This window comes from Larimichthys crocea, chromosome XVI (genome assembly GCF_000972845.2).
Source record: "Larimichthys crocea isolate SSNF chromosome XVI, L_crocea_2.0, whole genome shotgun sequence".
NCBI lineage: Eukaryota > Metazoa > Chordata > Actinopteri > Sciaenidae > Larimichthys > Larimichthys crocea.
The window spans coordinates 8,074,288-8,102,198 of record NC_040026.1 but is presented as its reverse complement, the minus strand read 5'-3'; the positions used below and the strand labels follow the sequence as shown (position 1 = coordinate 8,102,198).

Below are 27,911 nucleotides of genomic sequence, written 5' to 3'. Positions count from 1 at the left end.
TCACATTCTGCCCAACTCGTGCTGGTGGATAGACTTCAAACCCCAAGATAACACCACAAATACTATATGCTCAGAATTAGTCAAAGAGAATGTTTTTATTCATGGAGGTCTTATTGTCAACATATTCTAGTCTGGAGACACAGATGTCTGATGATGATGTTTACACAGATTGGACCGTCAACGGCAGCTATCTATTATGTCTAGGAAGGCAGCAACAGGTTTCTTCGACCCTGGCCACCACAGTGTTGAGACAGACTGGCAATCTCCGTTGATGGCTTCCACACTGTCCGGGCCGACCGGGATTGTACCTGTCACATCACAACCAAAGAACAGCTCTGTAGCCCGGATGTTGACCTGTTGACCTGGCAGCCGTTGGACTCTGTCCATACTATCTGCTGAGAGAGATCCTGCATGTCATCATAGTTGTCCTGTACATTCCTCCCTCTGCAAACCCAACATCTGCCTGCAGCACCATACACACCATCATCTTCACCCCCTTCTGTAATCTGACACTAATATGGTATGCACATTATTTAACTGTAAATTGGATCTTTTATATACCTTTAATATGTATATAGTTTATTTTATTTTTTTGTTACTTGTTTACATATGTGTTATAAATATTAGGATTATACTGGGGTGCAGATGTCTTAACTCATACAGATAGTGTGTGTCTGTCCTGTTCTTTGTATGTCTCCCTTAGTTGGCCTCTGATTTACTGAGGCTGGTAGGGAGGGACAATTATAAATCAGTGGTACAAGGACAGGAGGTACAGGCTAGGGGAGTACCATGATGTGGATATAAAATATAGTGCTCATTACTGAGCAGTAAACCAACTAAAGGAATATTATGACGTTATCTGTATCAGTGGGGAGGCGTCTGAGACAGCAAATTTTTTGAACAATGTACAAGAACCTATTGATAGAGCTCCTCAGGGAGCCTTTTCTCTGTAACCCTAGTGTGTGTTGCACTGTTAAACGCTCCTTCTTGTAAATTCAACTTTGATACTTTGAATCCAGTCCTCTTTATTTAAGGCTTCTTCTTAAAAATTCTCATAACAATATGTTATTTTTGTTTGTTTGTATACTGGAGTATTGTAACAAAAAATAATCCCCCCCTGGGATTATTAAAGTATTTCTGATTCTGATTCTGATTGGTCATTTTTTAATTTTTTAAATGTTAGTGTTGGCCCTCTGGGCACCTTCACATTGTCAAATCTGGCCCACTTCACAAGAAGTTTGGACCCCCCTGCTCTAAAACCCTCGGCGGATGTTTTGACGGAGCTCTTCGGCCACACGGGCGCGTCGTTGCGGCTCCTTTACGCGCATCTGGAGCGTCGAAGAAGGGCACTTCCGTTTTCCTTTCGGCTCCCGCCCCGCTCCGCCATCATGAAGTCCTGAACAAAAACGGATGAGAGTCGAGCAAAATGAGGGATAACACGAACTGGAGATGAAATGCGCCCACAGCACTAACGTAATGACAGCAGGCAGCGGAGCGCGGAGCGGACCGGTGGAAATTAATGAAGCATTTTCCCATTGAAAGCGCGTCAGGGCAGCTCCTGACGTTACGTTATTTAGTTAGCCTGTGTGTGAGCTAACAGCAGCTAGCCTCTTGGTTTTTCTCTCGTTTAGCTGGCAGGCGTCAGTCAGCTAGCTGTCACACACTTTAAATCTTTTTTTTTTTTTTTTACTCATGTCAAGCCGTGCAGACGCGCCAGCTGTCCATTTGACTGGGAGCATCAGGATGGAGAGGGGTTTGAGGAAAAGCGTCGACGGGCACAATGTGGTTTGCTCGTGTTGAATAGACACCAGAGCCGAGGAAAAAGGGGGGAGTGAGAGCAATATTTTCCAGCCAGGCCAGTCAGCTAGCTCCAGAGCTAGCTACAGTGGATCCCAAAAGCCACGGTAAGACATGTTATAAATCATTCAGCATGCTGAAGCGGCTGTATGCGCCTCTCCTGCCTCTGTGTGCAGGAGCAGGGGGGAGGAAAGGAGCAGCGAGCATCAGTAACTACCTGATTTTCACATCATGGAGACGTTGACATTGACGTGCATTGCTTGTTGTTGGCCTGCAGCCTTTGAACAGCCCCACAGCCAGTTGTTGTTGTTGTTGTTGAATATATGTGGTGCATTTCTTTAGAGAGAGCAAAAAAAAGATTAGCCTAATTGACCAGCCAAGTGCAAAAGCCCATCTCTGGGCTTGCTCAGCTGAGCTGCACACTGTACTGTACTGTACATGATGATGATGGCAAGCACCTATTTAAATAAACACCCCTCTGTCTGATCAGACAATGTGCAATGTGTTATCTGAAAGGTGCCCAAGGTTGTAAATCTGCATGTATAGGTTATAAAGATAATCCACATTATTGTAGCACTGCTGTGTGTTTGACTATGAGATGGGTGGGATCTTTAAATAAATATAATAAAGCTTTCTATAGGCTTGGTTGCAAGATTTAAAGCACTTCTCATTTTCAAAGGGAACCACATGCTTCCTCTTCCACAGTAGAAACATGTCTCATTAAAGACATTTGAAGTGTTTTGAAATGCTGACACAGGCGCCCAGCTGTTACTGACCACAACATGGAGTGTGTGTGTGTGTGTGTGTGTGTGTGTGTGTGTGTGTGTGTTTACCGTTTCCACATCAACTCTCATGACAAAATATCCCATAATATATATACCTGGTGCCAGGCTGTTAACCGGACAAACGAGCAGCTGCAGCTACCTTTACAAACATACTATATGTACAATTCACATATATATCTTGTATGAGTGGTGACTTTCTATATCTTTTAGGCTATATTTGGAGGTGCACAACCATCGCAAAAAATCTGACAAAGACCGAACCAAGGTGCACAACCATCGCAAAAAATCTGACAAAGACCGAACCAGGATAAAAAGTGTATACTCTTCTTCTTGTAGCTGAACTCTCAAAACAATGTGAAGTCTGTTTTAAAAAATACTGTGACTGATGCATTTTTTTAGGCTTTCTGTAGTAGCACACATCTAGTACATGCACACTGCAGTGATTTAATAATCCCCCAATACTTTTGATCCTGTAATCAATTCTGATTTCTCGTCCCAAATGAATGAAATGAATACAGTTTTGAAGACAACATATAATCGGTCGTGCTAGATTTTTAGAAGTTGACAGTCACCACACTGACAAAAATGATCAAATCAAAGGTTTCATCCTTTTAATATCTCACCCAGTAGACGCATCCCATCATCAACGTCCTTATTCGTGGCCTTATTTGCATAATTGGTCAGGAAACCTCTGATGACCTTTTTCAGAGAGATATCAAATTCTTATTATTCACTCGCTTCAAAAAAACAAAGGTAAAACTTGTCAGGCTTGCACGTACAAAGTAAGCAAATCATGGTCCTGATAAACCGGTTGGCAGTTTTGGCTGATGCTGTAAAATGTTCTGCTCAAACAAATCAAAGGGAATGTGTATTAACATATTGTTAATCGGCTGATATGTAGTCACATTTATCTATTTATTCTTTGTCCTAAATTCTCCCCATGAGTTAAACTGATATATTTGTGTTGGGCTGAACAGTGCATTGTTTGAGCATCAACACTGTAATGTAATCATGTGCAATGGTCACATTGCAAATCTTGCAATTTAATGAGGTGAATCACCAACCAAATCCAAACCAGGGAATCACATTACTCCGACCAATACTGCTTATTGATCCGATACTTTTATGGCACTCATATCGGTTCTTTTTGTAATTTTTATAGGAGAAAAAAAAACAAAGATAGAATCAGACCCTGGCCAGGTTGTTAAATGAGCAAACTTGTTTACTCCATACGCTCGTCGTGTGTTGGTAACAAAGCGACTACGATGCCTAAATGTTATTGATATCCTATAACGTTGGCTAACCGTCTGACATGACCTCTCCGTCGGCCCGGATCGAGTGTCCAGAGGAGACCCTGAGTGCTTTGAAACTGAATTTCTAAACAGTTTGGACGATGCGCTGAACATTTCACACTGAATTTATGAACTCACTCGTATTTACAGCTAAACAATCAACTGGTCAATGATTACTTTTAATAATGAAGCCGTGTTTGTATGATTTAGTTAACCCCGTAGCTTTTTCTGCCTGTATGTGATGTTATTTCGCTTGATGTCTAAGGTTGCTCCCGTGTCCGCCCTTACATACAAAGACTTGTTGCAATTGTGACAGTGATCATTGTCCGCATCAACTCCAGTGAAGTGTAACCACACTTCTGAGCTTTCATTTCTCCGTCGTCACGAAGAGAGAAGGGCAGAGCGAGGTCTCGTCTGTTTGTTAGAGAGGTGACCCCACCCCTCAATCGTCACGCAGAGATGGAAATCTGTCTTCTGGATTGAAAATAGCCAAAATGTGTCCTAGACGAATGTCTTAATTTCTGCGATACTGACAGAAGGACTGATAACGGAGCTTATTGATCTGTGGTGTTTAATAATTTAGGCCCGGCTTTCTGTGCTCATCCCTAATCTAAACCTGTACATGTAACTGCTCGATAGAATATTAAAACAAACAAAGTTTGCTTTTTTAAATAACTTATCTTACCGACAAATTGTCAAGTGCACCTGATTATTTAACCTTTTTATTGTGTTTGGTTGACCGCTTTCACACACACACACACACACACACATAGATATACTCTGTCACGCCGTCGAGTGTGCGGGTGGTGAAGGAACAGTCATTGCCGGAGAGGATTGTTTTGTTTAGCATTCATTGAAGTGTTATGCGTGTACGTTTGAATCATAGTTTACCATAAACGAGGAGGATGAAAGACACAATTAATTTGCTGCATCTGCAGTTATAAGATATTTTGATTTGGAAACAGCGCAGTGCAAAAACAGGTGTTCTTCATTCACAACTGACTCTGCAGAAACTGAAATCTACACGATGATGGATGAAACAATAGGTGGGTGGGGTTGGACGATCATTCAAAGTTGATGGGCACTTTGATATTTTCCATCCGTATGAGCCAACACAGATTTCCATGTTTGTAGTCTTGGACGGTTCACGTGCAGATGCAGAGCAGAATGTACTTTTAACACAAGAACTAAAGTGACTCAAGCCTGCGGAGTAGAGAAGCAAACAAGCTGCAGCATGTTGTTCTTCAGTGGAACCAGCCACTCTTTGACATGACAGTGTAATCAGCGTTGATGTAAACATATGTAATATAAATAATATATAAGTGAGGTTAGAAAGGTGCTCCTTTTATAGGCTAATTGTGAGAGTCACTGGGCTTCCGTGCAAATGCACTGCAGCAGTGCACAAGTCAGTATCCATGTTTCCAAGGCGGCTCATGTTTCCAACACGAATGTCAGTAATCCCTCCAAATAACAGACGCTCACCCCTTTGTGTCTCTTCCACACTCACCAGGCGCTGGCCATGCCGTCGAGTGTGCGGGCCGGGAGCCTGAAGGACCCGGAGGTGGCTGAGCTTTTCTTCAGGGAGGATCCTGAAAAGCTCTTCACAGACCTGAGGGAGATCGGCCATGGGAGCTTCGGAGCGGTCTACTTCGTGAGTTACTACAGTGCTCTGTATTCTGGCTTACAAAAGACTTTATGTGCAGCAGTGGCCACATTTGCATCAAGTGTAATTCTTTCAGATATGGCATGTGTGACACTGGTATCCTCTAATCAGTCTAAATTGTACGTCTTTAATCTGTCAGCCTGCCTGCTGATATGGATGTACTATGAAAATTTGATCTGTATGCAGTGCAGAATTGTATCTGACTTGAATATGTATCAAGCACGGGAACTTATAAACAGGTCTTTTTATTGTTTTATTCAGTTTTAGTGATGATCTAACCTACACTGATATGAATGCATGTATGAAATATGATGGCAAAGATGATTGTTTGTAGTCATGTACACTCGTGCACCACTGCCAAGATTTTTTTGTGGTCTGCTTTAAAATCATGGAAAGATTTTTCCTCTGCCCGTTAGCACTTTTGACAGTTTTGTTGTATTGATTCATGTTCATATCATGCCCTCCACGGGGATATGGAGCTAAGTGGTGGGTTGTTTTAGATTATTAATCTTGTTCAGCTGTTCTTTAGATCGAGACATTGCTGACGTTACACAAAACTGACTTTTGAGTTTGACTTCGTTTATCAAAATATTAGTCATTTTTATTGAAAAGTGTTGATTTGCTTCACACAAAATAAGTGATTTGAAAATGGGCGGACTCCAGATGTCACTATTTTAGACATCACAGTGAAAAAATACAAAAAAAAACCCATTTAGTTTGGGCAATAGTTGTACTAACTCAAGCTGCAAACTCCTCTGAGCTTGTAAAAAAATATATTGAAGTGATTGATCACAACAAATGAGAATAGCTGACAGACGATGGTAAGAGTGACGTTGTGGGTTAGAGATGTTTTCTGTTAGGAGACAGGAGGGAAAGTGGTGGTGGTGGTGATGGTGGTACCGTCGATAAGAACACGAGGTGGATAAACCGATCAGCTGAAGATGAAAGGTGGCAGGAGAAAGGAAAATGTTAAAAGCATGGTGCGAGTCAAGGACAAAGGAGAAACCCGTGAGTGGTGGATGAAAATGCGTGTTTAATGAAGGGTGAAAAGGAGCTAGTCATGGGTGAAGGGATCGACGGAAGAGGGCAGAGGAGAGGAGAGGAGGCTAAGCAGAAATCCTTGTTTTATGTAATGGTGATTTTTCTGTTGGATCTTATGTAAAAATGTCTGAAACTGGTTCTTCTATCAGAAATACAAAGCAGAGGTAGCTCTACTGTTAAAATAAGACTGTCTGTTGTCCCTCACCTCTCCACATTAGGCCCATGACATCCGCACCAATGAGGTGGTGGCCATCAAGAAGATGTCCTATAGTGGCAAACAGTCCAATGAGGTAGGACCTGGCAACCCTCCAATCCTTCATCTATATTGCAGACGTAAGATCAGTCAGGTTTGCTCATCACTGATCTCTGTATATGTTCCAGAAATGGCAGGATATCGTAAAGGAAGTGAAGTTCCTCCAGAAGCTGCGCCACCCAAACACCGTCGAGTACCGCGGCTGCTACCTGAGAGAGCACACAGCATGGGTGAGTGGAAGGTTACGCACCTGTGTCGCATTCATGACATGTGTTATTATGTATACGTCTCAGGACGTTAATGCTGTTAATCTGGTCCTGATGGCACACAAAATAAGTCATATTTCTCTTTGTATTTATTGTCACATGACTCTTGATGTTTGAATTAATGGAAAAAAATAGACAGAGAAACTCCAGAAGGACTGTCTCCACTGTAAACGATCTGCTGAATGTTTGATGGTTATTTATTTCCCCATTATCAAATCAAGATTCACTCGCTTTCTTCTCCTATGTCTCATTCACTCTCTCAACAACAAAGCCTGAATTTGTTTTTAACCATAGCAAACAACAAGAAAGGTCGGCCCCTCGTACTAATATCAATACTAGTGGCGCTTTAGTACTTCCTTTGTGTTTTTGACCAATCGCTGCCGGTCTACCATCAGACTGCCATGAAACTTCCTGAACCTGCAGAGCCTGGAAGTATCATACAGGAAACCTTTTTAGTCTCTGGTCGAAACGCAGCTCTTTTGAGTTCCTCAAAAGGTTCTTGGTTCCCTGAGCATGTTTTTATCAAATGTATTTGTCACATGTAATCATAAAAGAACAAACCTGAAATGAGCTCCTACTATGCATTCTTAAGGGCAAGCAAAAGGAGAATTACTCAACTTCTTACCACGTGAAGTAGTTTGCTTCGGACAGAAGGACGTTTTTCTGGGCTGCACCTTTAGTACGTCAGCTCTCGCACTTTAATAACTGTACTGAACTCTCGGGGAAAAGTGCCTCGAGTCCAAAAAACCCTTTACATTCGGGTCAATTGTGGAAATAGTAAAGTGTGCTCCTGGGTTGTGCTCTTGGGTTCGGCCTCCCTAAAATAGCATGTGGTTTAACGCTCCCTCTGTCTCTCCTAGCTGGTGATGGAGTACTGCTTGGGCTCAGCTTCTGACCTCTTGGAAGGTAAGTAGGAAAGAACAGAGACAAAGGAGTAATTAAAAAATAATAATCCGTTTATATTTCACAAAAACAATGCCTGATAATCCCCTCTCTGCTCCCCAGTCCACAAGAAACCCCTCCAGGAAGTGGAAATAGCTGCCATAACCCATGGTGCATTGCAGGGCTTGGTGTATCTTCACTCTCACAACATGATTCACAGGTAACCCCCCGTTCCCTTTCTCACTATCTGTATCTATTCTGCTCTCCTCGCCCACACTTCTGACAAGAGACAAAACAAATACAGGGGAGAAAGCACAAACTGTGCCGCCTAAGATAAGCTTATGCAATGGTGTATGTGCTCAAACACTGTGCAGCAGCACATTTTAGTGCACTGTGCTGCTCCCCAGCCTATAACAATACATTTTTATGTCTCTCTATTTGTTTTGTCTTCCTCACAATTTTCCCTGACTAGTCATTTTCTCTTATCTGATCATTCCTCTCTCTCTCTCTCTCTGTCTCTCTCTCAGGGATGTGAAGGCAGGAAACATCTTGCTAACAGAGCCAGGCCAAGTTAAACTGGGAGACTTTGGCTCTGCCTCCATTGTTGCCCCAGCCAACTCCTTTGTGGGAACACCTTACTGGTAAGACGGCAAAGTTTTGACTCATGACGCTGTCATCCTCTTCATCTGATAGTGGATTTGAGAACAGTTTGTCCTAGTGGATTTGTACGAATCGAACTAAAATTCTGATCCAGCATCAAGCCTAAGACCAGTATAAAGTATCAAGTATGTTCATATGTCATCTTCTAAAGTTGTAATCCTTAAGAGTTCAGTCTCGGTTACCATGGTAGCAGCAAGTGTGGTTAAATATATTACAGGTCCAAAAAGTCTGTGGGCAGCAAACACTCCTTAAGACAGCTCCACTGTTATCAATGAGATAAATTTACACTGGATTACGTGCATGCATTGTTTTCTTTGAATCCCTTCAGCGTGCATGAAGGCGGTTAGGATACAGTGTGGGAACAGCGGACTCCGCCACTGCCAAGCTATGACATCATAAGTGATATAATCATTAAGTTGTGAAGTGAAATGTACTTTTACTTCAGAGAACATATTAAAGTAATACTTAAGGAAAGACTCCTCTCCTCGTACTTCTAATGCGATCCAGTAATGTGGGTAGTTTTGGTTTAGCAGGCTTCAAATAGCCGGCTGCTCGCCTCGGGCTGTGATTCATGTATTGCCACACTTGTGAAGGTTTCAACAAGGTGTGGCGTCTGGAAAATCCGATTCAAATTCATTCAAAACATGCAGCAGAGTGAAGTCAAACTTCAATTCAGCAGAACACAAACTGATCTTTCATCGACACACTGATATTTATTTACATATTTGAGTGTTATGTGTTTTATTGAACTACCTGCATGTCTCTCTCGGTGGTGTCAGATTTCATCATTCATCAGCCACAGGTCGCTGTTATTGTACACGAGGCAGCCTAACCTTCATAATGTTTGTGTCTATTCATGTGACGTAGACGTTGGGAAGGCTTGTGGTGGTGTTCACTGTTGGTCCAGGATCAAAGGGAAAAGGCTGGAAATGGCTGACTTGCTTTGTTGTATCCTCTCCTCCATGCAGGATGGCCCCTGAGGTGATCCTGGCCATGGACGAGGGTCAGTACGACGGGAAGGTGGATGTGTGGTCACTTGGCATTACCTGCATAGAGCTGGGTAAGAGACGGCCATAAAATGCTCCACAATTGTGTTTTTGTGTGTTAACAAAGCCGAAAGCATCCAACCTTTTTTTTTTCCTCTTTGCTTTCTCCTTCTCTTCTTTTTTTTGTTCTTTATCTGCCACTCTCTGTCTCTGTCACGCTATGTCGTGCTTTGTCACTCTCTAGCGGAAAGGAAGCCTCCTCTGTTCAACATGAATGCTATGAGTGCCTTATACCACATCGCCCAGAATGAGAGCCCTGTGTTGCAGTCTAATCACTGGTGAGAGTTGGTCCTAACCCGTCTCTGTCCTTCTTCTAGGCAAATAAGCCTTTTGTTGCACCATGAGTTTGAGTTGCGTTGCTTGAGATTATGTTATAAATGTTGCTTTTTAGAAAAGAGCTCCCAGTGTTATTGAGGTTCTTTGAATATAGTGATTTTGAAGGAATGATTAAATTTATGATTTCATCAGATGCTGGCTGACTAAAGTTTTGATTCGTTATAGTTTGTGTAAGAGAATCACATGCCATGAACAATGGTTTTATCATTATTATTCAGTATAAACAAAACACACAACATGTCTCTGTGTGCTGTTAGAATAGCCATATCTTAAAGTACTTAAGCCAAACGCTCTGTGACATAATGAATACAAATAATAAACTACAAAACTGGGGGGGAGAAAATTAAAAGTTAATATTTTGTGATGAAAAAAGCACATGGAGCTTTAAGAGAAGTAAAAAAATGACGACCTGACTTCAGCAACACTTACAAGCTGCTTTTACTTGTCGTAATTTATCACATTGATGCTTTTTATGATGACATTTTTCGTAATCCTTTCCAGGTCGGATTATTTCCGCAATTTTGTGGATTCCTGTTTGCAGAAGATCGCCCAGGACAGACCTACCTCTGATGTGCTGCTCAAGGTACAACCTGTCGAAAGTATTGTTTGATGTCGTACATGAAGGCCAGCAGAGACGTTTGTGATCTTCTGTTTGCTAGAGAGCGTCTTTGTGATCAAGAAAGAAGGAAATCTAAAGTGTCGATGTAGTGCAGTAAAATAAAGCGCGGCCCTTCCTCTTGAGTTACCATCAGCGGGTTCTGGTTTAATGAATCCTACAGCAGTCTCTCTTTCCAGTTGTTGTCGCTGTTGGCTCAAGCGTGCGCTGGCGTACGAGTGGGTCAGCCCATTGCTGTTGGGGAAACAAATCATTTGCCGAGCACTTGAACTTCAAAGGGAAATATCAAAGGGAAATGGTGGAGGTGTGATGTGTGAGCATCGGTGTGGTCACCATCAGGAAGTAGATTTAGTTGGTGCGCAACAATGATTCCACATAGGAACTAATCTGAGCAGATTTTTGTCAATTGAGTGAGTGTAAACACACCGACGGTGCACAGCCAATGAAAGGTTTCATGTTGGACGTTGATCTCAGAATCCTTTAAATACCGAATTGTCCATCTCTTTCCTCCGCTCGCTCCACCTTTCCATCCACCCAGCACCATTTCCTATGCAGAGAGCGTCCCATGACGGTTGTAATGGACCTGATCGCCCGCACCAAGGATGCTGTCCGCGAGCTGGACAACCTTCAGTACCGGAAGATGAAGAAAATCCTCTTCCATGAGGCACACAATGGTCCGGCACCAGAAGGAGGTGACGAGGAAGAGGTAAGAATGAGACAGGAGGAGGAGGAGGAAGAAACGCGAAGATTAAAAAGACTTACAAACGCAGTGACTGATGGAATGAATGCTGACTTCAGCTTCATTTTCTGTTCACTTTAAAGTAGTAGGGATTGTCCTGATGAATTTAGTTTGACCCTGGTCCTGCTCTGAGTGCTTCAACACTCACTCCAGAGTCAGAGCCAATACTTCAATGTTAATGAAATATGTATCCGACAGTCTGAAACAACAGCTGCAGCCTCCTTAATCTGACTCATCTAATTTTTCACAAGCTACTTGATCCAGATACTAAAGATCCTATAAAGTTTATAAGCTTAAATTATTGATATTATATGAATAAAAGTAACTAGAGAAAGATGTATCACTCTGTGGGAGTTTGCAGCCTATAGTGATGTAACAGACAGCTTTATTTAGGCCGGTCATGTAGTTACTCACAGAATTAATGTTAAAGAGCGATAACGGCAGTGAACCGGCACCGGAGACGAAACAACCAGCTAGTATGTGAATGTTTTGTACTCTGCTCGTTAGAATAAGAGTCCGAATTTAGAAAATCTGTGTATTTTGCTCATCTAGGTGTCAGAACTGTGAGTCACTGCACCATGTTCACACACTTCAATTCTCCCTGGCATATACGAACAAAATGCTCGCACTGTAAAGGCCGGCTGTCATAAATGAGAGCAGGTGAAGTGGACAAAACGCAGCAGAGCTGCACAGTGATGAAAGGATCTGTGTTCAGCTTTATCTTAGCCAACACCGAACCTAAGTCAGCACTGATACCGAGTCTAAGGATCAGGATCCCGACTTAAACGTCACAGTGCATTGCACTGAATCGTCGGATTTTTGTAAAATGAAACCAGTTTGCGTTGCCTCAACGTGGCGCATTGTGTTGCCATGTATTGCATTTCCTGCTAACCACAGACATGAAACTAGGACACTTGAAAACACACTCACAAAGACTCCTATGAAAGAGCGTGTTTAGTGGTCTTTTGTTCACACCTCTCTTGGAAAAGCCAGTCACACCGCATAACAGAGTTTGTTTCGTAGCGGCACAGTTGGTGGGAAGAAACGTATCGGGGTATGTGAGGGGGGAGAAGCTGGTTTTAGTAACCATCCTGCCTTTGTATTGAACCTTTGAATATATATTGTGAACTCAGGAACCCTTCCTCTCTATACAAAGGCTTTTGTTTCCATCAGCATTTAATTCCACTTGGTTGTTCCCCCCCCAAAAGGAAATGGAGGAATTCAGAGAATGTGGGGCTGCACTTGGCCGCGTGTCACTCTTCATATGTTTCATTTTTTTACTCTATGTGCTTAGAGAGGATAAGCATGTTCATGTACACGACTACACCTGCTCCTAACACTGTATGAAGTAAAGAATCACCGTCCTTAAAGTGTCGTCTTTCCCCCAAAAGCTGCTTTAACCAAACCTCTTATTCCTCTCCACCAGGATGTGGAGCAGTACATGCTGCGCACCGGCACAGTCAACAGTATGGAGAGCTCCCACTCTCTGCCGTCCATGTCAATCAGCGCCAGCTCCCAGAGCAGCTCAGTCAACAGCCTGGCAGACGGCTCTGACGACAGCGGGGAGATGGCCATGATGCAGGAGGGAGAGCACACCGTCACCTCCAACAGCTCCGTCCTGCACAAGCCCCTGGTCAGTGTAACAAACTCTGACACTGTATATACTGATGCAGATGGTCCATGTGGGAAGCTGTTCAGTCATTGTCAAGTTACACACATGCAGTTTTACACCACCCACAGGAAATCAGAAGTAATAGCAGCACCAGTTTAGATGCACAGTAGATATGTCAGTGTTGCCCCCTACAGAGTAGAAGAAAATCAGCACACTGCAGACCAAAGATTCAAGTTTTTAGGATCACAACAACAACTGGTCAAAGTGTATTCAAGTCTTAGTAGGATGACATTTAGTTAAAAGACCAACACACTCTCCCTCACTCTTCTTTTTCTTTCTCCGGTTGGTCTCAACTATGTAGAGCCACGACAACATCTACGATGATCCCTATCAGCCAGAGGTTGACTCGCAACGAGAAGCTTCTTCTGCCGGTGGCGGCGGCGTCGGTGGAGGGGGAGGAGGAGGTGGAGGAGGAGGGAGGCGCCGTCGAGGCAGAGACCATTTTGCTACCATCAGGACAGCTTCGCTCGTCACTCGTCAGATCCAGGAGCACGAGCAGGGGTCTGCCCTGAGAGAGCAAATGTCTGGGTAAGGTGGCACTTGTGAACCAGGTCTGGTATACATGCTTTAGAAGTTCAAAATGAGCTTTGTTAGAAATAAAAGTCAGCTGTGACGCGTCCCTCGAGACCTCGACCGTCTTCCTTTTTAGCTAACTTTGTCCTCTGTGTCTCGTCACAGGTACAAGCGGATGCGGCGGCAGCACCAGAAGCAGCTGATGGGCCTGGAGAACAAGCTGAAGGCGGAGATGGACGAGCACCAGCTGAGACTGGACAAAGAGCTGGAGAATCAGAGGAACAGCTTTTCAATGGAGGGAGAGAAACTCTCCAAGAAGCACCAGGTTATCCTGGAGAAGGAGGTGAGGCGGTGGAGCAGGACTGAAATGAATGTGTCGCTTGTGTGCTTCTCACAACCCTGATGTTAATAAGTTTGTTTTTTTCAGACAAAGGCGGTCCTAACTGAGGAGAAGAAGTTCCAGCAGCACATACTGGCTCAGCAAAAGAAGGAGTTGACTAGTCTGCTAGAGTCCCAGAAACGGCAGTATCGACAACGCAAGGAGCAGCTCAAAGAGGTGCTTATATCATCCAAGCAGCCTTGAAATCATCATCGCATCATACTTTATCCTGACCAACTTTAATTTATTTTCCCTCAAGGAACTGAACGAGAACCAGTCGACGCCAAAGCGAGAGAAACAAGAGTGGTTGGTGCATCAGAAGGAGTGTCTGCAGCAGCTGCAGGCAGAGGAAGAGGCAGGCCTGCTGAGACGGCAGAGACAGTATTATGAGCTACAATGTCGCCAGTACAAGAGGAAGATGCTGCTGGCACGCCACAATTTGGAGCAGGATCTGCTCCGAGAGGTATCATATATTGATTTGGTATGTCAAGATTGGATCAGTAATTAAATTCTCCTCTAATACACAGTTTAAGCAGCCAGTAGGACTCACTGTCCATCAGGACAACTGATAACAGAGACAGACAGAGTAATTTTTAGCAGGTAGCAAAGTCGTCTTCGGGTTCATGTTATTGGGCTTTGCCAACATTGTAAGAGCTGTCTCAAGTCGTCATGACTACATGTTTTTATTTGAAACTTTAACAGACACACATAAAATATATCATTTGCATATCTAAATACAAATTTTGGGAATAGCTAAACATTAAAAAGATAAAACAGTTTTTGAATATAGTCTACTACAACACTTCTACTAACCACTAACACCACTAACTACCTCTAATTGCTAAAATTGGCTGTGAATAATACAGTATACACTGAGTACAAGAAATGTATTTGCAATATCTAAAATGTAGGTATGTATATAAGAAATGTACTTATTACTCATAAGTACATTATTCTTATAGCTACTTAAATATACTTTGGCATAGTCTGCAGAAAACTGTTTCCTCTCTGCCTCTTCATCATCCCTTTTCTTCTCCAGGAGCTGAACAAGAAGCAGACTCTGAAGGACTTGGAGTGCGCCATGCTTCTGCGTCACCACGAGTCCACCCAGGAGCTGGAGTTCCGCCAGCTGGGTTTGGTGCAGCATACGCGGGCCGAGCTGATCCGCACGCAGCACCAGACGGAGCTCACCAACCAGATGGAGTATAACAAGAGGCGTGAGCAGGAGCTGCGTCAGAAACACGCCGTGGAGGTCCGCCAACAGCCCAAGAGCCTCAAAGTGAGTGAGAGCACCCAGGGCCAGGGGTCTCCCGAAGCGGGAGAGAGCCAGACAGCGGGGGGGCCTGGGGACAGTGAGGCGGGGGTGACGCAAGTAGAGGATGAGAGGGTTGGTGAGTTAGAAAGTGAGAGGGAGGTGGTCGCTAAGGAGCAGTATGATGGTCAGGATGAGTTTGATGGAGCAGTATTGGAATTCAGAGAAGAGGAGGTGGAGGGTGTGAGCGTCCCTCTGGTTGAAGGGAAGGACGAGGTAGATGAGGACAACGAACCAAAGGAAAATGACGACAGGGAGGATGAGAGTGAGAAAGAGGAGTGGAAAATGGGTGAGGAAGGCACAGAGGTGAGGGAAGTTGAAGGAGTGCAGTGGGAGGACGAGGATGACCACGGTAAAACTGTAGACACTGATGAGGATGAAGAAGAGGAGGGCAGAGGCGTGGCCGATGGCTGTCCATCAGAGCTCATATCATCCCTGTCCCCAGAAAAGAGACGGCACCGTGAGCGAGACATCGATGAGCTGTCTGAGTTTTACTTCCCCCACGCTCCAGAGGAGCTGGAGCCCATACCCACCTCACCCCCTCCTCCCCCTCCCCCTCCCCAGACCTCTCTACCTTCACTCTTCTCTCACGCCATCTGCCTCCTCCTCTCCCTCTCTGCTGCCGCCCAGCCCTCCAACCTCACCTTGCTGCTCCTCTCCATCTTCCTCCTCTCCCTCCGTCGCTCTCCTCCTCTGCCATCGGTGGCCTCTGTCCTTCTCTCCGCCGAGCTCGCCTTCTTGGCGCTCTTCTTCTCGTACCTCTTCCTTCGCTCCTGCTGCTCTCTGTCACTCTCCACCTACCTGACGCTCAGCCTCTGGGCCAGCGGCCTCTTCAGTTTAGGACTCTCCTTCAGTTTGGGGATTTATTACATCCCCATGATTCTGATCTCGGCGTCCTTCCTCAGCTCTCCTTCCCTCTTCCTCTCTCTCTACCTGGTGGTGGTGCTGGTTGTCAGGCCAGCCCGTGACTTCCTCCAGTACGCACCCCGCAAAGTCAACCGCCTTTGCATGCGCGTCCTTTTCCGCCTGCCTCGTCCTCTCTTTGCCATGTGCCAGTCAGTCCTGGGCGGCATGGCTGAGCGTAACCTCTATGAGATGTTTCCCAAAGCTGGGCGCAACTGGGGAGTGCGGCAGTCTAAAATCCCAGTCCCCCTAAAGAGCTTGCCTTTAGAGTATCAGGCTCGCTGCAGCAACACCTCTGCCTTGGCCAAGGGCCTTCTCTGGGTGAAGCGTTTCAGTAGACGTCCCCTTGGGGTTCTGGCAGACCTAGCCAACACCATAGTACTGAAACTAGCCAGACAGTTTCTTAAAAAGCTGCCACTCACTGTCTGTGTCAAACTCCAAACTATGGGCATCTTGAAGAAGGAGATCCCGAGCAGACTGCCCCGACTGCTGCCCAAGGAGGTCAGAGATCGGAGGCAGAGGGAAAGGAGGAGGAGAGAGAGGGAAAGGCAGAGGAGGGTAGAGAGGGAGAAGATGTTTCGCGAAGAGGGGAGGTGGGAGTGTGGGTTGAGGCGGACTTCATCCGGGAGGTTTGTCAGGGGGAAAATCCGGCCGTGGAGATAGCAAGAGTGTGAGACGAACTAAAGGAAAGAGTGGGAAGTGTGTATGAGAGAGAGAGTGAGTGTGTTTCATTGTTCACCCATTGTCTCTTTGATTTGGGCCCACATGTCTCTCTCGTTACGTGATTCCCAAACTGGTTTTTGGTCACATTTCTTCATGCGTACATCTGTGTGCTCTGGCTGAAAGTGATTTTGGCTGTCGAAGCTTATCCAAACACGCATGCACGAAGGCCGTACTATTGAATCAGTGGGCTCTGCAAACCTAAGCATGCAGCTGTACCCACGGTTACTGTACCCAAACCCAGTGATCCAGTTATCATTTCATTATTGTGCTTTTTGTAAAAGTTTCTTTTTTAAGTTTCTTTATTTTATTATTTTGCTCTTATTTTGTAAGACAAATATTTTTTATGGTTATTTTTAAGACCGTTTTTTGTGCAATCGTTTGTTTTTCTTTCATCAGTGGTCTTACTTCACAGGGCGCACTGTTATATCAGTGCTCAGAACAAATATTACAGTGTTGCGTAGCTGCATTGCTATAATTTTACTCCCCAAAGCTGAATACTGTGAAATATAAAAACAAATACTTCACTAACATCACCCTGAACACTAGCTATCAGTCAGTATGAAAGTGCAATAAAAGCAGAAATATCTGGGACCACTGTAGAACATCTGATGTCATTTTGAAGTACAGTTCCTATGTTCAGAGGTCGAAGTGGAAAAAAATAGCTGGTCTTACTTTATGTGACTTAAAATTTAAGTTTAGGGCCATTTAGCCACAACTTTAAGCCTATCCAGTTCATTGTTTAATGTTGAGATATTATTTACAGCTGGTGAAATCGTTATCTTTCAGATCCTAGTTAGATATATATTACCTTTATTGCATGTTATGCAATAATATTATGATTTACCATGTAAACATTTAGCTGTTTCCCCCCTAAATAATCATATAAATACCATTTGAGTGCCTAATTACAACTGTTTGCACAAATGTTACTAGTCAGTTGTGAAGTGATATATCGTAAAATCGTAGTGGTAATAAAAGTATGATATAATTAAAAAAAAAAACTATTTAATATTTCACTGTAGCTTTATATGAAGCCATATAGACAATCTTTTGAGACATGCAATCAAAAATTAAGTCCAAAGATTGATGCAACTACTGAATGTGAAATTTAAAGATTGAGACTATCATATGAAGAGAAGAGATCCAGAAATAAGACATCTGTTTAATTTTGCACTGCCCCAAAGTTTCGGGCTGCAGCTAATGATTATTTTCGTTCACGATGAATCCGCTTTAGCCGCTAAAATGTCAAAAAATTGTGGGGGGAAAAAAATGCCCAAAGTGTAATGTGATGTCTTCCAATATCTTGTATTGTTCAACCAAAACCTAAAATCTCAGTTTATGTTGATATATTTAACAGAGAAAGGCAGCGAATCCTCTGTTGTAACTGGAAGCTGGAAGCAGAGAATGTTTGGCATTTTTTCACTCCCTTTTTTTTTTTTTTGTGCTCAAAAAGTTTCCGATACTTTGGTCGATTAGCCAATCAATTAATCGTTTACTACAGTCGGACCAAAAAAGGACTTGACAATTCAAAGTGCCGTTTTTTTGTTGTTTTTTTTATCTCACGCGCTCGCAAAATTTGAGGACTTAAACACCAGGATGCTCTGATGTATAATTGAATGAAGTCAAATGAACCAAATATAGGTGTCAGTTGTGACACATAAAACTGAGAGTATAAGGGTTTTAAAGTCTGCATACGTGCAAAGGAAATCTGGTTATGAATAAAGTGCTTATAGATGTTGTTTTTTTTATGTACGAAGTCGTGCCCTTGATGTCAGCGAAGGACAGCTTTTGAGCCATTTAACATGGAGGAATATTGCAGAGTAGTAAAACTCGATCTTAACTGTTTTTGACCCGGGGGGAACAAAAGAGTAGGACACACATTGTTTTATTTGAATGTAATTTATTTGCCATTGATTTCTATTTGTGTTCCACTATCAGTTATTTCCTGTTCTTCTGTGTATGTTTACATGTTTGTATTCTGTTTTGTTGTGACACCGTCGTGAGAGTTTGTATCACCTTGAGTTTTTTTTTTTTTCTACATATATATTTAATTTATGCAGTATTTATCAAATTAGTACTGCATTATGTTTGGCAGTTGTTTTGTCCTTTTTATTCTCATTTTAGCTGCATGAGTGTTGGCGTACTGTATGACTGCGTGCTCGCAAGCATGGATAAAAAATATTTTGTCATACTTCCAGATTTTTCTTTACACAAAAAAAAATAAATTCTTTTGTGTGAAAATCATTGTCTTGTTTGTTTTTATGATTTTTGTTTCCATTATTCTCATGTCTTTTTTTGTTTACCTTTTCCTCATATTTATCAGCCAGTCTATATCAAAAAATCCCCTTTTTGGTTCTTCATCATTCCTCCTGTATCATCACACATTTTATTTCTGTTGTCATCTGTTGTGCCCCTTCCTTTGTCTTAAAAATACCGGCAGGTTATTTCTGATCATATAAGGTTAAATTATGTTTTTAAGGACGTTACCTAGCAGGTATATAGTCATCCATAGGCTTCACAAGTAGGCTGTTTAACTCAAATTCACGTTTGCCAAATCAAAAATCTAATTTTGAGGCCATGAAAGTAAGGGGTACTTGTTTAAAATCATTTGTTTCAAGCTTTCCTAGTCAAAATGTTTAATCCTTAGTCAGTACGGAGTGTCTAAATAGAAACATTTTTTATATTTATAACACGATTTACAATCCAAATCAGAAATGATTTTCAGTTCTCAAGTTTTCTGTTTACATGAGGAATATTTCTAAAAAAATGGGTTTAAACTTCTCAAGTCAGTAATTTGTCCATGACAAACACGAGGCATATTTTATTTCATCCACAGGTCAAACCTTTAATTAAATGCATGAAAACGCCTTTAAGATTGAATAACTGTTGATTGGGCCTTTCAGTTTGTCTGTAAGACCTAATTTCCCTTCAAGGATGAATAAAGTCATCTATCTATCTATAAGACATCTCTTATATATATCTTCTCATCACTTGTTTTTACATAATTAAGAATTATACTCATTCTGTTACAAAATTTTAAACACTTCTTGTTGCACATCACACCAACTAACCTGAAACTGAGCGTAAGAATGTCAGTAAACACCTTAAATTCACCATATATAAGTATTAACAGCAGAATATATCTGAATATATCCAACTGCCTTTCACATTTCTATTTGGAGACTGGAGATAAAGTAGATCGTTTTATACTCTGTTCGGTTAACATCAAGTATAATGAATGTCTTTAATTGCCGGTGAAGGTCAGAGATTCTGCATTTACAAAATTCTTGAACAATAACCGTTATAATGAAGCAGCCAGGAGTAAAAACATAGCAGACACTGATAAAATTACATGTATGTACAGAATAAAGGCAAATTGAGTGTGCATGTGTACGAACTTGTCTGTGACTGTGATGGTGTCGCTGGCAAAGATTCAACATTTGACAGGTATTTATACTTTTAGTTGTGATTACTAATGGTGTACGTACAAAAATTCTCTGTGTAATAAAATTTTCTCTATTTAACACATCCATCACCATGTTCATTTATAAAACCACAGGAGCACTTTAGCCCAGCTGCCTCCATCTCTCTTCTCTCTCCTCCAGTCTAAAGAGCTACAGATTAAGCGTCAGTTCCAGGACACCTGTAAGATCCAAACCCGTCAGTACAAGGCGCTGCGCAACCACCTGCTGGAGAACACGCCTAAGTCGGACCACAAGGCCGTGCTGAAGAGGCTGAAGGATGAGCAGACCCGTAAGCTGGCCATCCTGGCCGAGCAGTATGACCACTCCATCAATGATATGCTGTCCACACAGGCTGTGAGTAAGGCAAGGAGACGTCGTTCACTTCACACTCGCACCACACCACCACTGCTGTGCCTGGCCTGGGGGCCGTCCTGCCCGCCCGTCCACCCACCTGCCTGCCTGCCAGTCCGCCAGCAAGTCTCCTCCTGGTCCCTGAGTGTTAACCTCCACCTAATCCCACATTTCCCAGTTTTATACCAAATGATGTGTTTTCCTTAGAATTAGTCCTGTGTCTAAAACTTTTCCTAAACATCCTTTTCCCTGAATATCTGGGAGTAATGATTATCTGTCCTGCCTCCAGAGAGTAAAAATCAGGCAGTGATGATAGCTTTGATTGAATTAGACCTTAGTCGATCTTAGTTCAGAGGATAAATATTGGAATAAAAAAGAATGAGGTTCAGCCAGACACTGACAGTCCCAAGATGGACAGATAAAAAAATAAGGGTCAAAATCTTTCTTATTGCACACTTTCTTCTCACTTAACAAAACCCGGAGCATACATTACCTACAATGCAACTCAACCACAGTTAGTAAGTAAAGTACTCCAATTTAAATCCACACATCACTGTTTTCAAACTTGTAGTCTTCAGCCCTAACCGTTACAGACTGAAGTCACGTCTCTTGACATGTAAACAAACAAATTTTCCCTTTAAAATATCACTTAAACTATCTTTCCAATCCAACGTTACATGACCTGTGATACACATGTATATGAAGATCACATGTAACACTACTTTGACATGTAGAGGGCAGCAAACTGCGATAAACCTTTCCTTTTTCTTTTAGGGACTGTGCGGAAATTATTGTTGGGTTGGAAAATGGGAAGTGTTACATATTATTATTATTATGTTATTTTATTTTGCAGAATCGAGGGTCTGATTGTTTTCAGAGAACAGGACGACATTTTTTGTCTTAACAAAGTTATAACTTAACTTTGCATTAAATTCAAATCGCTAATGCAAAGTTGTCTCCGGTACTGCACCTGCCTACTTGAACGCCCTTATACAGGCATATGCGACCTCACGACCATTGCGCTCCTCCAATGAGCAACACCTGGCTCTGCCACCTGTTCGCTCAAGGCAATCCAAACTCTTCTCATTTTTGTTCCCCGTTGGTGGACGAACTACCAGTTCCTACCAGAGCAGGGGCGTCCCTCTCTACCTTTAAAAAACCCAGCTCTTCAGAGATTACCTTCTCTCCTAGTACTACATGACAAATCTACTCCTTAAGAATTGTCACTAGCACTGCACTAACGCTTCTTATCACACTATACCTTGATTGTTCCCTTTTTCTGTTAAGTCGCTTTGGATAAAAGCGTCTGCTAAATGACTAAATGTAAATATTATTAGCATCTTATAAGATTAACTGAAAAATAAACAGACAACAAAAACATTTTAAAAAATACATATATCCATATGCAGAGGAAAAAAAATGCATGTCTCTGTATCATGCTTTTATTTTCTACTTCAAAATGACATGATTACTGCTGGTAGAGAGTTGGTGCATCATAACACAACTAGTACATTTAAATGTGTTTTGTTGATTTCATATTTGATATAATGCATGTTCAGCATAATCCAACATGTTACTAATGGAGTGAAGTGAAAATATTTTGGTGCCAAAGTCTGTCACCAAGACCGTGCATTTAGTAGCTCTTGTTTTAAAAAATACATAAATGTCTACAATAACTTAATACAGTAACAAATTCCACTCCTAATGTGTGATTTTGGTGATTTTTTTTTACATTTACACATTAAGCTTGAAAGTTTTAGTTTAGATATTAGGTGATAAGTTGATAGAGATTTCTTCTCAGTCAAGCGGAGGGTTAAAAGTAAATATTGAGTGTAAATTGTTTTCAAATTATTCAAATTATTAAAAGGAAAAGTAGCAAAGCCTCACATGGATTGTTAAAATACTCGTGGGAAGTACAAGTACCTCAAATTTGCACTAAAGTACAGCACTTGAGTCACACTCCATCAAGCTTTTTAAATAGTCAAATAATTTTTGTACAGTCCCTTATGGCCCATCCACTGCCCATTAAGTGCACACACACACACACACACACACACACACACACACACACAAATCCCTGGCTTTTAAATGAATGAAAAATAGTAGGAACATGATGTGAGTGACAAAACGTCTCGTTCCCTTCAGTGACATAATGCCCTGTGCTACTTTAATTACCTCACATGGCCGCATGCCATGTAAGCCCAGTAAGCCAAATCCCAGCTGCCCTTGTTTGTCTGCACATCTACACATGCTGTGGTTAAAGTGTCTGTGGGAAGGTTTCCCACTCACTGATTAAACCCAATCCTCAGGTCAGGAAAACAAATATATGTTTTAAATGAAGATTGTCTTTTAAAACTGTTTCCTGGAGCGAGGCTTTAAGACACACATCACACGGGTCACAGGATCACATATATCATATATTTTTAGATTTTTTTGCTGCACATCTTTTTTGAAATAATATTTTGAATAAATAGTCTGTAGTGTTTCATATCCTGTTCACAAACCTACCTACAGTATTTCTGCTTGATGCATTTTAGTTTCTCAGTAACTCAGCTCTGACATTTTTCTTTAATATTACAGATTATAATGTTTCACTTCACTTCATCCTCTTGAATGCAGCACAAGCAGGCACAGACTGATCAAAGTTACACCAGAACTCAACAAAACTCTCCTCTGCTCTCTCTCTCCTTTGTGCATCTCCCTCTCTTTTCTCCGTGTTTGTCAAACTTTCTAAACCTTTCCTCTTCAACACTAAAGCACAATACAGTCCATACAATCGTGCCAAATCGTTTTTTTATGACACTCCCTCCTTATTTTTTTCCTCCGCTCTTAGCTGCGATTGGATGAGACCCAGGAAGCGGAGTACAAGGTGCTGCGGATGCAGCTGCAGCAGGAGCTGGAGCTGCTAAACGCCTACCAGAGCAAGATCAAGATCCACACCGACACGCAGCATGAGAGAGAGGTCAAGGACCTGGAGCAGAGGGTGTCCATCCGCCGCGCCCTGTTGGAGCAAAGGGTTAGTGTCCTTTGTCAATCACAAAGCAAAGCTCCTTAAAATGTAATAAAGAGTTTCAGCTTTTGGAAGATTCATATTGTTTTGCCTTCAGAAAATAACGTTTAATTTATCTGACTCACTGCTTTGTCCTCATTAACATGGCTCCTTCTCTTCATTCATGCTCTAGCTCGCTCGATAACCTCTCGCTCACTCCCTCTTTCTTGTTGAAAAGGAGCCAACTTTGATAAATGGCTTTCCAAACAGCAACTGACAAATCCTGCTCATGATGCCTCTATAGCATTCGACAACAAGAGCACCTTTAAAGGCGCCACAATATCCGCTCAGCTGGAGCTTTTAGTCGTGGTCACGTCATCTTCTTGATGATTGCTGATATTTAAAGTTCATTTTTGACATTGGAAACAGCTGTCTCTACTGATTAATGTCTAATCAGTAGATGTCCTGGAGCTTTCAATCTCCATAGTTACAAAAATTAAAGGGAGTATCCTGTTTTCAAACGCAAAATCATGAATCTTGGATTAGGAAACTATTTTAATGTAATAATACAATTTCAATAACCCTTTTTCTTCCTGCTGTTTTCTTAGATCGAGGAAGAGATGCTGTCTCTGCAGAATGAGCGCTCAGAGCGCATCCGCACCCTCCTGGAGCGGCAGGCCAGCGAGATCGAGTCCTTCGACTCAGAGAGCTTGCGCCTGGGCTTCAGCAACATGGCGCTGACAGGGATCCCCAGCGAGGCCTACCCCATGCAGGGCTACTCCAATGCCCCGTCCTCTGGCTCCCGCTCCGGCAGCCACTGGAGCCACGGCATACACCCGCAGAACGTGCCGCCGCAGCAGCACTCCCGCCGCAGCCACAACAGCAGCAGCAGCAGCAGCGGCATCGGCAGCGGCAGTGGAGCAGGCGACCGCAGGAGCGAGTCTTCCTCTTCCTCCCATGGCCTCGGAATGGCCCTGGGGCTGGGGCGGGATGGGAGAGAGGTGCACCATTCATCCCGCTCCTCCGCCTCTTCTTCTTCCTCCTCCTCCTCTTCCTCCTCCCATCACCAGCGCCACCACCTGCCCCAGCATTACCACCACCAGAGCACGCCACAGCTCTACCGCGAACGGGAGAGGGATCGGGATCGAGATAGGGAGCGGGAGAAGGAGAGGGAGCGGGAGTGGGCCGGAGTGCGAGGCTCCGGTGGCGACCTGGCCCACCCACACCCCCTGCCCTTCTCCCATCACCTGCCCTCACGCTCCTCCTCTCAGTCCCTGGCCATGCTACCTCCCCCGCCGCCTGCCCCTCCCTCCATCTCCGGCCCATCTTCCTCTTCCTCTTCCTCCTCCTCCTCGCAGGGGGGGATCTACGGTGGCGGCGGGCTGGGCGTGCGCGGTGCCCCCAGCCTGATGGCCCTGAGGAACAGCCCCCAGCCTTTGAGGAGGACGGCGTCCGGTGGGGGGCCTGGAGGAGCCGGGGGCAGCGACGGCGTCCTGAGCCGAAGCACCTCAGTCACATCACACATCTCTAACGGCTCCCACCTCTCCTACTCTTAGACGGCAGAAGGAAGAGTATGGACAGGATGGTAGCAGTGATTTAGGAGGGTAGCTATCACAGGTTGCATCTCAATACTCTCAGCTTGCCACCTTGCCTTGTGTCCTTTCTTGGGCTGATCTCTTAGAGTAGCTGAAAAGCAGAGGATTTAGGGATATCACCCTTCCCTCTTAATGCACAGAAAGGCAAAGAGATCAGTCAACATCCGAGGCAAAGAGAGGACAAACTGGCATTATTGAGCTGCTTCCTGCTTCTTTAGACTCAGGGTGGGTAGAGAGGTTTTTCTCCCATTCTCACAGGTATACAAGAGGGAGGGAGGAATGTAACCACCTGTAATACCACTGGATTAAGGTGACATTAGATTAGAAAAAGAGGAGGTCTGTGTTTAATGTTTTTATCTTTGTTACCACCTGTATAAAAGTGAGACAGGAAGTGTGAAAGGAGGGGATATTTTGCCTGTTTTTTCCTCCCAGAGCTGCAGAAAGAGGGACAGCAGCCATGTCTTCTTCTATGATGTTCTATGCTGGAATGGAGAAAGAGAGAGGACAGGGGGGAGGAAAAAAGGAAAATTATGTTTCTTTTGCATTGTGTATGTACTTGTATGTAGTCTGTAGTGTCCAGATATATCTAGCAAGCACTCGTAACCTGCTCCGGAAAAGGAAAAAAGGGGAGAATCACAAAAAGATGAGTTTAATTAAGTCTCCAGCGTGCTGGGGAGTTGGGGAAAAAAAAACACTTTTTATTGATTTACAACAGTTGATGTTTTTGTTGATTTTTTTGTATTAAGTGTATAAAAAAAACACAAAAACAAGTTGCTTGGAACGTCACCAATGCCTTTAAGGGGTTCTTAAAGGGATGTCGTGCCATCAAAATTTTTATTTGATGACTGCAAGATGATTTCAAAGCGAATACGCAGAATGTTTGTAAAGGCAAGAGACTCTGTTCTAAAAATGCAGTTGGGATGAGGAGGAACATTTGTGCGGACGTGTACAAAATACAAAAGAAAGAAAGAAAAGAAAAAAAAAAATCTTTCCGGCATCCATGACATATTGAGTATCTAAACAACATAGATGTCTACGGGAGTCACTCCAATGCATGAGATAGATGTACAAAAAAAAAAGAAAAGAAACATTTGTAAACATGACCAAACACATTTGAATTGTACCGTACCTGTCCAAGTTTCACCGGCATTTAAGATCACTCGTCCCACATTTTTGATCTTTACTGTACATATTTATGGGAATATTAAAAACGAAAACAAGTCATTGGTTTTATAGAGTAACAAAGATAATGATAGTAATTTTGATATATTCAAATGAGTATTGAATTCAAGATTTAGAGCGACAACTCCAACTGCATTTTCTATAGGTGTCAATATTACCATAACTAATCCTGATGTAATTGTTGTTGTAATCATGTTCACATTTTTCTTGCGAGAAGAAAAGGGCCCACTTTTACTGTAAAAAAAAAAATAGATGATAAAAAAAAAAACTGTTGCATTGTCAGGTATGGTGTGTGTTCAAGGTATTAATGATTATTAATAAGGGGTTATTATTAATAATTGTTAATGATTTATGTATGTGTGTCGAGCGGTACAGTCTGGTTATATTGCCACTTTTTTTTTTTAGACAAAAACAATTGAATTTTAAAAGACACTCCTACAACAGCAACACCCCAATGTTCACGTGAACTCTGACCCTCCTCCTCTGGACTCTCATAGGACAAAAAAAAAACATTTTTACAATCGGGCACTGGAATGTAAATGCTGGTTTATTTATTTATTTATTTGTTTTGAGTTTCCACACAGAACCTCTCACAGGAAGCATGGAGATAACACACAAAAAAAGAAAGAAATGGAGAGACCTGCACAATCCTAGCTGATAATCTGACTGCTGAAGGGTGCAGCATGCGACCAGCGCAACAAGCTGGAAGTGTGTGAAGAAGAAGAAGAAGTGAAAGGACGGACGTCGACTGAGCTGCTTTGATTGTGCATCCTGATGTGCAGTTGCAGCAGTGGTGACCGCAGCAGCCTGTCCTCAGAAAAGAAAGACACCAATCAGTGTTTCATGAGTTTCTGAAGGTCCTTTCTCCGTTATTATGGGTCATTTACTTGAAGGAGATCGGAAATAACTGGACTTTTTTTGTTTTGTTTTGGGTTTTTTTAATTTTATTTGAAAAAAAAAAAGAAAAAAGATAATCACCCTGCTGTTTGTATGACTCAGAAACACCAGCTCAAGACAATTCCCTGTATAACCTACTACTTTATGCTTGGTTGGAATCTCAGTGCATGCATAAACTCCTTATATAAACTAAGACTGGCGGGGATGGGACGGCCTTTGTGTTGGGGAAATCAGTGTGGTAGTGTTTTTAGACGGGTTGTTGTCAGTGTCAGAGGTCGTGGCGAGGAAGCTGCGTCATCATGCCCCGGATGAAAGACGAAGAAGACGAAGAAGCAACGCAGGCTCATCTGTGTTTTGCAGAGTTTTCGGGTGGGGGTGGGGGTAAAATGGTGGGAAGGGGTTGGAGGTTGAAATCCTTATTAAATATTCAAATCAAGCAATTCCAAGCTTTAGGTGGAGAAGGAAGAAGGGTCTTAACACATGTATTGGAAAAGAAATGGGGTGCTTTAAAAAGTAATTTAAAAAAAAGATAATAAATTGATATTAACACATTAA

General features: G+C 42.8%; 1 protein-coding gene across 4 annotated transcripts; it reads left to right on the top strand.

Annotated features, from left to right (window-relative positions):
- Nucleotides 1-1,278: 1,278 nt before the first annotated feature.
- taok2b (TAO kinase 2b) lies at nucleotides 1,279-27,911 on the top strand. 4 transcript variants are annotated; one of them, XM_019273092.2, is made up of 20 exons: nucleotides 1,280-1,904; nucleotides 5,385-5,525; nucleotides 6,797-6,868; nucleotides 6,960-7,061; nucleotides 7,958-8,003; nucleotides 8,103-8,199; nucleotides 8,507-8,620; nucleotides 9,608-9,699; nucleotides 9,870-9,963; nucleotides 10,523-10,604; nucleotides 11,176-11,343; nucleotides 12,803-13,009; nucleotides 13,350-13,576; nucleotides 13,727-13,904; nucleotides 13,989-14,117; nucleotides 14,200-14,421; nucleotides 14,980-15,219; nucleotides 20,484-20,696; nucleotides 23,527-23,709; nucleotides 24,291-27,911. In XM_019273092.2, exons 2-20 carry the CDS (start codon nucleotides 5,394-5,396, stop codon nucleotides 25,236-25,238), a joined length of 3,546 nt encoding a protein of 1,181 aa, XP_019128637.2. In that variant the 5' UTR covers nucleotides 1,280-1,904; nucleotides 5,385-5,393; the 3' UTR covers nucleotides 25,239-27,911. The 4 variants fall into 4 exon arrangements, with proteins under 4 accessions (XP_019128635.2, XP_019128637.2, XP_019128636.2 ...); XM_010740827.3 differs by having other exon boundaries at nucleotides 1,281-1,904; nucleotides 14,200-14,403; XM_019273090.2 differs by lacking the exons at nucleotides 20,484-20,696; nucleotides 23,527-23,709; nucleotides 24,291-27,911 and having other exon boundaries at nucleotides 1,279-1,904; nucleotides 14,980-19,122.

Coding starts and splice junctions, on each gene's coding strand:
- taok2b (XM_019273090.2), top strand. CDS start 5,394: ATGCCGTCGAGTGTGCGGGCCGGGAGCCTGAAGGACCCGGAGGTGGCT. Junction 13,905..13,988: donor AGGTTATCCTGGAGAAGGAG/GTGAGGCGGTGG, acceptor TGTTTTTTTCAG/ACAAAGGCGGTCCTAACTGA. Junction 14,118..14,199: donor GCAAGGAGCAGCTCAAAGAG/GTGCTTATATCA, acceptor TTTTCCCTCAAG/GAACTGAACGAGAACCAGTC.